The 11,783-nt window shown below is 32.0% G+C and overlaps 1 protein-coding gene across 1 annotated transcript in view; it reads right to left on the bottom strand.

Annotated features, from left to right (window-relative positions):
• LOC109846217 (splicing factor U2af small subunit B-like) overlaps window positions 11,366–11,783 on the bottom strand; it is a 9,597-nt gene continuing 9,179 nt past the window's right edge. Inside the window, exon 2 of the mRNA XM_020415443.1 lies at window positions 11,366–11,783. This exon is cut by the window's right edge and continues 737 nt beyond it. Coding sequence (XP_020271032.1) covers window positions 11,643–11,783 — 141 coding nt within the window. The 3' untranslated portion in view covers window positions 11,366–11,642.

The raw sequence follows: 11,783 nt of genomic DNA on the forward strand, positions 1-11,783 counted from the left end.
CGGGAGCCACACAGTCAATTTCTTATTTAATCTAATAAGAAATTACAAATCAAGAGCAGATCCCTAAACCGGGATCTCTCAAATAAACACTGTAGCTACAGTGTTAGTACCCACAATAAAATCCCCTCTTCTCTTTTCTCTCTCTTCTTAAATCCCCTTTCAAAACACTGTTGAAAAGCGTCGGAGTTTCAAACGCGGGGGTCGAGCCGCTCAACGCCGAGGGTCGCGTTCGCCAATCGAGGGTCGCGTTCGCCAATCGAAGGTCGCGTTCTCCACTTTCGAGCTCAACTGCTCGAGCCCGCCTGCGCCATCCTGGAGCTCGTCGGAGCTCCTCCGCCGTCGGAGGTTGGTATCCACCTTCAACCTAACACAAACACCCCCAAAATCATATCATATCATACTCCTTTTAAAAGCACGAGTTTGAGAAAATCTTTCGGTAGACAAAAATACCCTTAAATTCAAATACTAATTCATTAAGTAAGAGTAAGTTGATAAATTGATGAATTCTTATTAGATATACATAGTATGAAGATAATGATATAGTTTAAATTGAAATGTAAACCTGAATTAAATTATTAAATGCCAAATTCACAAATGTTTACAAGATGAATGGCGTATATGCATAAACCAAACATTTAACGAGGTAAAATAATGTCTACTCTAAAGATCGAACCCAGGAGCAATGCAGACCTACAAATGTACATAATATGGACATGGTATCTGCAAAATCCACCAAACAAATTAAAGAGACAATCATTCTCAAAAATAAAAAACGAAAATTAAAACAAACAGCTACGATCTAAGGACACAACGTGACGATCTCTCACCGACTAAAATTCAAGTAGTTCACAGTAGTGCATAATTACTTTCAAAGTTTAATTATACTATTATTATTTAAATAGTTTTTTCTTCTTATTAGATTAGATTAGATTATCTTAGTTAATTATATTTTATATTTAATTTTTTTATAATAAGAAATAGCAACAATTTTCACAGCACTTTCATATCTATTTTCTTATTATTAAATTAGATTATATTATTTTAAAATAATTAATTATATTGTATGTTTGATCTTTTTTTAGATCAAGAAATTATGACAATTTTCTCAACACTTTCACCTCCTTCAATATGTATGTGCCTTTGTTATTTTCTTCTTATTAGATTAGATTAAATTGTTTAAAAATTATGAATTATAAAATTACAATAATTTTCACATTACTTTCATCTATTTTTTTCCCCTTATTAGATTATATTAGATTATTTTAAAGTAATTAATTATATTACATGTTTGATCTTTTTTCAGATCATCAAGTTTAATTATACTATTATTATTTAAATAGATGCTATTTGTATAAAAGTCAAAGAGAATCTCACATGTATCTTAGATCTTAATGCCAATTGTAATACTTACATATGGGTGTTGGTTAAAATAAATTTCACATATGGGGTTAACTTATGTGATCCTACTTTAATCGGGTTCGATAATTTAAAATTTTTTTCTTTACACCCAAACTCTTTCAAAAAAACCAAAAGAGAGTAGTAATACTATAGGTATATATATTCACATGATCACAATTTTATTGAAAATGAACGAAGAAAATCACACAAACAAAAACCATATTAATTACCCACACACACCCACTGTTTAGAAAACCACTTTTCTCGATCTCCATCTATGATATATCCACATACCCAAATTAAGCTGCTAGAGTTTCTCAATCTCCATTGTATAATATTTGTTGCGATGAAGACTCACTTGGGTTCTCTGCCTGCCTTGAACGCCCAATAAAAAAATAATGTACTATGCTTTGTAGTTAGTTAATACTGAGATCCTATCATTATAAATAAATTTAGTAGATTAATAATTCTTAAGAATATACTATGTTCCACTAGCTTTCACTACAAACTTGTTAGCTGTTTATTCCCAGCCCCAAGAGATTTTTAAAATTAATCTTGAGGGTTGTTTACAGTAAAAGAGTTATGTTAGAGCACCCATACAGTCTATTTTATTGTTTAAAATTATCAACACGTTTTGTCTCTGATACATATCAATTATGAGTAATAATATAATTTGATTGATCCAAGTATATCCTAATATATTTCTAGACTCTTGTCATATATTTTACTCTTTATTATGTACTGGTATGATATCGCAATTGATTGAGACGATGAACACATTATAGTAGAATTGTCTGGGATAAAGATAAAGGAGAAGAAGGATTGATTTCGGCTCAATTAAATATGAAACAGGAAGGAATAAAAAGGATAATTTTTTTGAATATTTTATAGCAAAGCTTAATTTTTTAGTAAAATTAGGAATTTTAGAAGGAATTTTCACGCAAAATTTTTAATATGCTTATGTGAATGCTTTTGTCATATAAAATTATACTAGAATTATCATTTATCTTTATTTTTTTTAAAATTTATCAATAATTAAGATATCTTACAGTAATGTGAAAAGTATGTGCTCTGTGTTGAGCTTATACAAACTATCTTAATATTAAGTATTTTGTTATATATTTATTAACATATCAACAATATATTATTGTATTGAAACTTAACACTATATTTTATGACTAAAATAAACAAATTGGAGATCGATGATTTGATCCAATAAAAAAAAATGTTACATAAAGTTTTATATATACAAATTTAAAAAAATAATGTTGTGTATGCAAGTATATAAAAATATATTGATCTCAGTTTAACACACAAATCTATTTCACAATTTTTTAAATATTTAAAGAAAATTTATGACAAATGTAATAATCCATGTTATAGATTTTAAATCAAAATGAATCTGACTTATTTTATACAAATGTAATAATCCATGTTATAGATTTTAAATCAAAATGAATCTGACTTATTTTATAGTAAGAAAATAAATAAAAAATAAATAATTTTGATATTTTTTAAATCAAAATGAATCTGACTTATTTTATAGTAAGAAAATAAATAAAAAATAAATAATTTTGATATTTGACCACGTGCATTGCACGTGCACAAAAACTAGTTTATAGAAAAGTATCACTTTATAAAAAAGTGTCAATGTAGTGTTAGATTTTTGGGTGATTTTCCCTCATTTTGAGAGAAAATTAATTTCTATAAATTTTACTATTTTTTGTACTTTACAGAAAATATTTCTGTAATTTTTTTGAGTCAAACACAGTTTAAGAAAATCTACAGGAAATTTTTAATTACAAAATTACCATTGTCAGACATTTTAAGAAAACTTTTCTATAAAATTGTGCAACCAAACACCCCTAAAGTACAGAAAAGTACCACATTTTATAGAAAACAATTTTCGCTCAAAATGGGTAAAAATCACCCAGAAATCTAACGCATATATTAAAAAAATAATTAAGTACATTAGTACACTTCCTATGTGATTTCCCATGGACATTGTTAGTAAGCTATTTTCTATAAAGTGACGTCCAACCAAACAAAAGAAAAAGAAAACAACATACTTTTTATAAAGTTAGAAATTTTTTCATACTTTGAACCAAACAAAGAAACAACAAAAAATAAGAAATATGGTACTCTTTTGAATTCTATAAATTTTTCCTACAAATTTTATAGAAATACAAGGAAATCAAATTTTGAGTACTTTTCTTTTTCCTCTTTTTTATAGAAATTGAACCAAACAGCCCCTTTGCATCAAGATCTGTACTGTGCATGATTAAAAAAATATATATGGAAGGAAACGTAAGGCGTCCATTTGTTTGGAACTTCGGGTTCACGGGGGAATGTGGCCCATGTGGCCGCATGTTTAACCTGTTCCCTACCAGGCTGCAACAGATCATGGCGCACCAGGTGAATTTTTGGGCGCTATGAAAGTAAGTTTACCGCATCACAAGAACCTAACCATTAAGAAAACATATCCTTTATATTGAGGTCCAAACAAGCTTCCATTGATCACGTAACGCAAGACTACCATATAACCTTTATATTGTAAAATGCAAGCAACGCAAGACTACCATATAACCTTTATATTGTAAAATGCAAGCATTGAAAAGATTTAAAATCAAACAATTTGATCATCAAATTGCTCGGAAAAAAAATTGCCCACGACACCAGGCCAGATGGAGATTCACACTGCATGGAGATTCACACTGCACCCTGCACAAAGAAATCCAAATTCCAACTTTTCCAGCAAAAAATGAATCAATTAAGGTTGCACGGTTATACACACCAGTAACAAATACAACATAATACATATATACAAGATCCCAAAAAAGCCACAGATGCAAATACTTCATGGATATACACATTAAACAATATTCTATAACATAGATAGCAAAAATTACAATTCAATCGTTGACCAACTAAATATACCTTGTACTCGTAATACCAATTTATAGATTCGATATCATGCTCGCTCTTGCAACCAAAATGCACTAGGGACGTAAACTCAAGTCTCTATGAATACATAAGTCCAAAATAATCGATGGGATGGATCCCTAAAGTATCCAACAAGATACCTATAACTGTAAGAGTTGCATACTTGCATTGGATACTTATAGGAATCAATATGACTCCATCAAGGGACAATCCGTGGAGGACAAATCAGAATTCCACAGCTTAGTAATTGAACTGCAAATTTCCTGTGAGAGTGTAAGCGAGCTAACCACTTTGAAAGTTTTCAAAGTTGGCTGTACTAGAAAATTAAACCTGCTAAAAGAAATTAAAGTCCAATGTCCCCATAAGCAATGATCCAAATTCTGAAAGAGAGATCAAATTTGCACTAAAAAAATTGAATGACAGATTACCCTGTGAGTGTATGAAGTGTTCACCTTTCCCCCTTCCAGCGAACTTACAACAGCAGCAACCTTTGCTGAGCCTAGAATCAATAACCTAGGGTAGAAAACTGTGGGACTTCGAGAACAGAAATTGACAAGGCTTACATATAAAAGTAATTATGTTCTTAATTCATCTGCAATATGTGAAAGACTTAGATATTGTCACAACCCAAGCACCTACTTGGCAATGCACTTGTGTCGAATACCATCGCTCAGTGCATGAGTCAAAGGATGGATACTTAAAAACGATCAGCTAATATGCAGTTTTGGGACATATACTTAATCCTACACATGGATGCATGATGTTAGACTTCCGACACCTATTACAGTTGGTATATAATTGGTGTTAAATATCTATGCTGTGTATAACACTTACAAAAATGTGCTTACTCCTAAATACTTGAAGATGAAAAGCTAACACCTCCTAGGTGGAGGATACCTCCTAGGAACTAAGCCAGCATGGAAACTTCAGTATCTTGTGGTAATTTGTGTTTTTGAACTTCGTAAATATTATCCACATAATCAATTACAATATCTGACATGATTATGACTATGGAGATACTGGAATGCATGTAGGTTTCTTGTTAGCCCGTAGCATTTTAGAATTTGTAATTGTCGTTTCTGTAAAGGATAACCTTTTTTTCCATGTTTAAAATTAAAATTCTCATTGCATTTGTAAGTTTCATGGTAGCCACAAAGTCACATATATACCTCCTGCATAAGGAGCCTCAACCTTCCATCCCCCTACACATTTTCAAACATTGGACTTCGCCCAACAAGTTGACCACTACTATCCTTAGTTCTCTCTCTCCCCCAACATCCAACCCCCGTCACCCACCCATCCACCCCCACCCCGCAAGGCCGATTATTGTAATTCATTACAATAAGCACGTACCTGGTAAGTGGATGGGCAGAGATGAAGAATATACTCCAAATAGATAGTCTGGAATCAATGTGAAATTTGAAATACTAAATCTGTAATTTTTCCTAGGGTATTTTATATGTATTTTTAGATTCCCCCCTTAATCATTACAATTGCTTATTTGTCCTCCAAATTGTTTTGTTCCCCTAATATTTATTCGTAACTTAACTAATAAAGAATCTATTAGGGATATTCTGTTGAAGTAATTTAATTTTTATAAATGATTAAAGTAAATGTTACGGAAAGTGAACTTGAATGAGAGTTTAAATATGAAAATTCAAATAAATACTAACTTAGGAATTCGAACTGATGCTTGTATAGGTGTCAGACTAACTGCCTACTTATTTTGAGCTTTGGAAATAAAAAATGTTTATATTTTATTATCTTTATAAGATACAATAAACTGAGAGCATAACTGTATAATGGCACAATCTAAACTCATTATAAGATTCAATGCTTGAAGCTACAACAAGACAATTTACTGTTGGATTTTGATAAATTGCAGAGGTTATAGAAAAGGGAATTTAGGAAGCTTGTAGCTTGTTCAAGTCTTCCCTTTATACACTGCACAATCATCCTATAATTTTCACCCAGCTCTATTTGTGTTATTTTGATTACAATATCTGACATGATTATGATAACAAATATGAACTTTTGTAAGGTTTATGTAAATATGCACATATACATATACTCACGACACATGCATATATGTATGTATATATGCATATGATTCATACATAAAAAATGTGTATGAATAAAAATGGACACATGCGCATACATGCACACCCACTTACCTCTACACATCCTCAAGAACATACCTAGATACAAATGCTTTTACACGTAGATACATATAAACTTGCATGAACACACACACACACACACACACACATATTCATATCCGCATATATACATACATATAAACACATGCGTGCACACACGGATACATTTACACACATACATGCATACAAACACACACACACACACACATGAGAAAATAGACATACACATTACATACAAACAAAAGAGAAAATATATGATAAACACGCACAACGCACACAATTACATATACAAACATACACCGATGAACACATACACAAGCACACTACACACACTCATATATACACACATATATACACATATATAAACACTCATGCACGCGCACTCACACATGATTATAAAATACCCATATACGTATAAGCAGGGTTGCATACATGCCTCTGCCCTGGTCCTGCGTAACACCCCTTAAATTTTCAACAGCTTATTTCTTTATAGATTTTCATGATAGTTAGTTGAAAGATATTGAGATATTATGTGATGTGGGGATACAGTTCAAATGAACATTGATATTCTGTCCAACACTATTTTTTTAGACAAATGATGAGCCTATTAGTTAAAATAAAAATTATAATTTATTTTTGAATCATGATGAAGTCATGAATTAGTAGTGTTGGTTGATAAACGATGACTATATGTGAATGTTCTTAGATTTCAAATAAAATTGTGTGATATTTGGATATGTGAATGAATTCCATTCTGAAATTTTTACATACATCCCCATTAAGGATCCACAAATAAAATTAGGTATGATATTTTGATAAGTGAATAACTTTATTTCTGATGCTTTCTCAAAAACCTGCAATTCATCAATAGGTTTATTGCATTTTGGAATTATAAGACTAGCACCAACCTAATTTTTTTGGTCTGAAGGCATTTAGGTTCTACGCATTAGAATTTAATTTCTTTTCTTGCACTGCAATTAGTTTTTACGGCAATTGATATTTTTCTAATTTAGAGATCCAGAAGGTCTCTAATCAGTTCATGTTTCATCACTTTGTATTTTAGGTATATGTTGTGAATAATCTGGGATACCCATATAATATAACGTATTTGTTCGTTAAGTTATTGCAGGACTTTGCATACTGACCTGTTAATATAATTTGAAAGTATTGGGTGTCACGAGACAAACCTCATGATATGCTTGCAATGTTTCTCTACGTCATCATTTTGCTTCAAAACTTTGGTTGTTATTGGGATATTGGTTGGAAAGGATCTCATTGACAAATATTGATCATCTAAAAGGTTGACTGTTAAATAAAAAAGAATCCTTTTTGCTATGTATTTCTTTTCTGTTTTTTTCTAAAGCTATTCATCATGGTATTGCATTACTTGTATCACAGTGTGTTCTTACTTATGCATGCACAATGAAGTTTGAAACTTAAGAATCCAAAATATAGTTGGATGTACACACGCATGAAGAGTGTTAGATAGAAGTTTTCAGAAAATTAATTAAAAAAAAAAGAAAAATGCAAGGAAGAGAAAGAGGTTCATTTTTGTATTGCATTTTTTTCAATTCCACTTTTTATAATTGTTTGTTTCTGGTTGTCTTCAAGTTGCTTTTGTAAATCTTTTGTGTGTTTTGTGTATGCTGAGATTTAGTCATAGAAGTTGCGTGTGTATAATTTTGTCGGTTAATTTTTTTAATGATAGGAATATAGATGTTATTGCGAAGGGGCAGGCGGTGGTGAACTCCGAGAACACATTCTTCTTGGTGAATAAGTTTATCGGAAGGAAGATGGTGGAGGTTGATGATGAGTCGAAGCAAGTGAGTTATAGGGTTGTGAAGTATGATAATAGGAATGTGAAGCTGGAGTACCCAGCCATCAGGAAGCTGATTGCGACTGAGGAGATCTCGGCGCAGTTAATTTCTATCCTTTTGGTGTGATTCTTGTTGTCATTCTTAAACCAAAATTGCATCTATAATTTTTATAACATGTTATTAGGCTACTTCTGATCGGTAATATTTTGCTGATGTTTCAAGTGTATGAATGTGGGTTTTAAGAATAACTGGCATTTTATGTTTGAGAATGGTACTTGGAATATGCATTTAGTTATTAGATGCAAATGCAAATAGTCTTCTTAGGTTGAAATAGGTATTCTTTTACATGCTAGATTATATTTTCTATAAACCAGCGCGTATCAAAATTACAACAAGAGAAGTTTTATAACAAAGTTTTGTAGAAACTAGCAAACCGAAAGTGCTACTTTAGATTTCTAAGAAGCTATTGGTTGACAATTAGTGAGGTGAGGTTGCCCTTGTTGAAAATACCCAATTTACATTCTACAACCGTTATTATGTTTATGTAAAAAGTTAAATGAAAAAATGTTGGCCTTGTATGTTTCTGCCACTTCAATATGGATCATTTGGAAAATTAAGGCTCTATCTTTGTACCTAGCTATCTATTATAGTCTATTGCACAAAATATGCCTTTTGGCAAACATGTATGTTAATCTTAAAACAAATGATCTCATCAGTGTTAAATCATTTATAACTTCATGTATCGAGGATTAGCCTAGGAGGTTTAATTTGTATTTTAATCCTTCTTAATTTGTCATGTCAATTTTCCACAATTACATTTTTTTATTTTTGGTTTATGAATATTATGTCCATTGATCTGGACATGTCTGGTGACTGATTCTTTGTTGTCTACATTCCCCACCCCCCTTTTCTTAGGTTTTGAGGAAGCTTATGGATGATGCATCTAATTTTTTATGTCTGGTGACTGATTCTTTGTTGTCTACAACCCCCCCTTAGGTTTTGAGGAAGCTTGTGGATGATGCATCTAATTTATTGTCTGATGACTGATTCTTTGTTGTCTACACCCCCCCTCTTAGGTTTTGAGGAAGCTTGTGGATGATGCATCTAATTTTTTGTCTGGTGACTGATTCTTTGTTGTCTACACCCCCCCTCTTAGGTTTTGAGGAAGCTTGTGGATGATGCATCTAATTTTTTAAATGACAAGGTTACAATAGTGGTTACAGTTCCTGCATACTTCAATGACTCCCACATGATAGGAGCAAAGGATGCTAGACGTATTGCTTATTTAGAAGTCCTTCGTATTATTAATGAATCTATCACTGCATCTTTGGCTTATGGGTTTGAAAATAACAGGTTTGATGTTTAATGTTTTAGGTATTAGTTTATCTATGTGACATCTTTAATGTATGCTTTGAATAATTACTCTACATTCAGTATCATCTGAAAACTAATAATTTGCAAATAATTTCTAAACGTGCGATGATCTATTAAGTTGCTTATTAAAATCAAGCAATATCTTATTTGTAAATCTTTTGTGCGTGTTTTGTATATGCTAAGATTTAGTCATAGAGAACAGGTTGCGCGTGCATAAATTTTGTTGGATAAATTTTTATTAATAATAGGAATATAGATGTTTAAAAATCCTTTACTTGCATCTTTCTCTGTTATCCTATTATCACTACCAATTTTAGATAGCTAATAAATATCTCAGTATACTTCTTCTGACGTTTGAATTTAATGTTTAACAAGATGAACGAGTGCTAATTGAGTTGAAGGAAAAAATTATGCAAGCAAGAGTGAACAAAATGTATACAACTCACACAGATACTTTTCTTTCTTCACATTTTGCTTGAGTTTTGGCAACTTAATTTATGTTAAAATATGTTATTCCTCTATCAATTGATCAGTGAGAAACCCCATATAATCCAAGAGTATGAGTCAGGAAAATCCATCCCAAATCAGTAGATAATCGTCAAACTAGAAAGGGTTCTTGGAGTTAAAAATGTGAGGAAAATAAGGAGATTGTCTTCTTACCTTGCTGTGAAATTAAAAGTACTATTGTGCTAACTTTGGATTATGGAAAGGGTGTGTTTGGAGGTTGTGATTGTTGAATCTTAAATGAGTGTTTTGTATTGTATATGGGATTGTGAAATTTTCATAGGTGAATATATGAACTCACACATTAGGTATTGCAAAGGCTTAGTCAATGTTCTAATGTCATGAGCTTGAATTTACATCCACATCGTCAAACATTACTTTTAGATATATTCTTATGACAGTATTTGATTGATCGATCACATTATAGATGCAACCAGTGTACTATCACTCAATAAATCCCTAAATGTAATATCATTGTTCAAATGTTGTGAATTTTTAGCTTCTGTCTATATGTTTGATCCATTGTTTACAACTTTACATTCAATAATTTTATACCAAATCTTTCCATAAATAAAATTAAAAAGTCAAAAGAAATAATAAAAAATTTACCGTGCCAACTAGTAACACAAAAACCTCCACACACACACACGCAAACCTTTATCATCTTATAAAATCAAGCAATATCCATAAACCTAACAAAAGACAATATGAGATCCTTACTAAACCCTAAATTCTATTGTAGCTATTATGATAAAAATGATATAAAAAGTTCTAAATTTCCCTTTAGTGCATCTCAGCTACTCAGTGATGTGTATGTAAGTAAATTCCATGATAACCCCATTTTATACCCATCAGAATTAGGATGTCCAATAGAAGAACACTAGGTCATTTTTACCTTAAAACAAATGAACCGCAACTTTTCAGATGTCACAAATATGATTGTCACAAAATCACCTCAGGGAACTTCTGAAGACACTAGGAACTAAAAGAACTTGGAGAGAGAGAAAACAAGGTATGACCTTGAAAATCCAAACCTTATGAGCAATGTTTTTCCTCACCCAACTAAAAGCTACCCCAAGTTCTGAGCTGTCAGAACCAAACGTACTGTAAGCGCATTGAGGCAACTAATAGAACAGTAGGATTGGAGAAACTGTTTTGATACCCATAACATTTTCATAATATGCATTTCAATGTCAAGCGACAATAATGGACAAAACAACTGCAAGGAGTAAATTCATTACAAATAGATAAGGTTTAATCAAACAAGGTACTCTAAAATGAAATATACGGTTCACATGTCCAAATTCCCATGATGACACTCAAAAGGCACCAAATTTAAGGCCCAATAGTTGGGCCCTACAAAACTACCACATAACTAGAACCTCCACCGATTCTGCTTCAAAGAAAAGAAGAGGGGAGAATGATGAAAGTTAGAAACAGACCTGATTCATTCGCCCTTCTCTTCTCTTTCTCTGTTCCATTGCTCAATCCTTGCCCTCCGCTCCTCACTTCCCTCCCTGACTGGGCTCCTTGCTCTCCTAGGGCTGGCTTCCCGCCGCCTATCCCTATCATTGTGATACCTCCCATG

The sequence above is a fragment of the Asparagus officinalis genome, chromosome 1 (genome assembly GCF_001876935.1).
Source record: "Asparagus officinalis chromosome 1, Aspof.V1, whole genome shotgun sequence".
NCBI lineage: Eukaryota > Viridiplantae > Streptophyta > Magnoliopsida > Asparagales > Asparagaceae > Asparagus > Asparagus officinalis.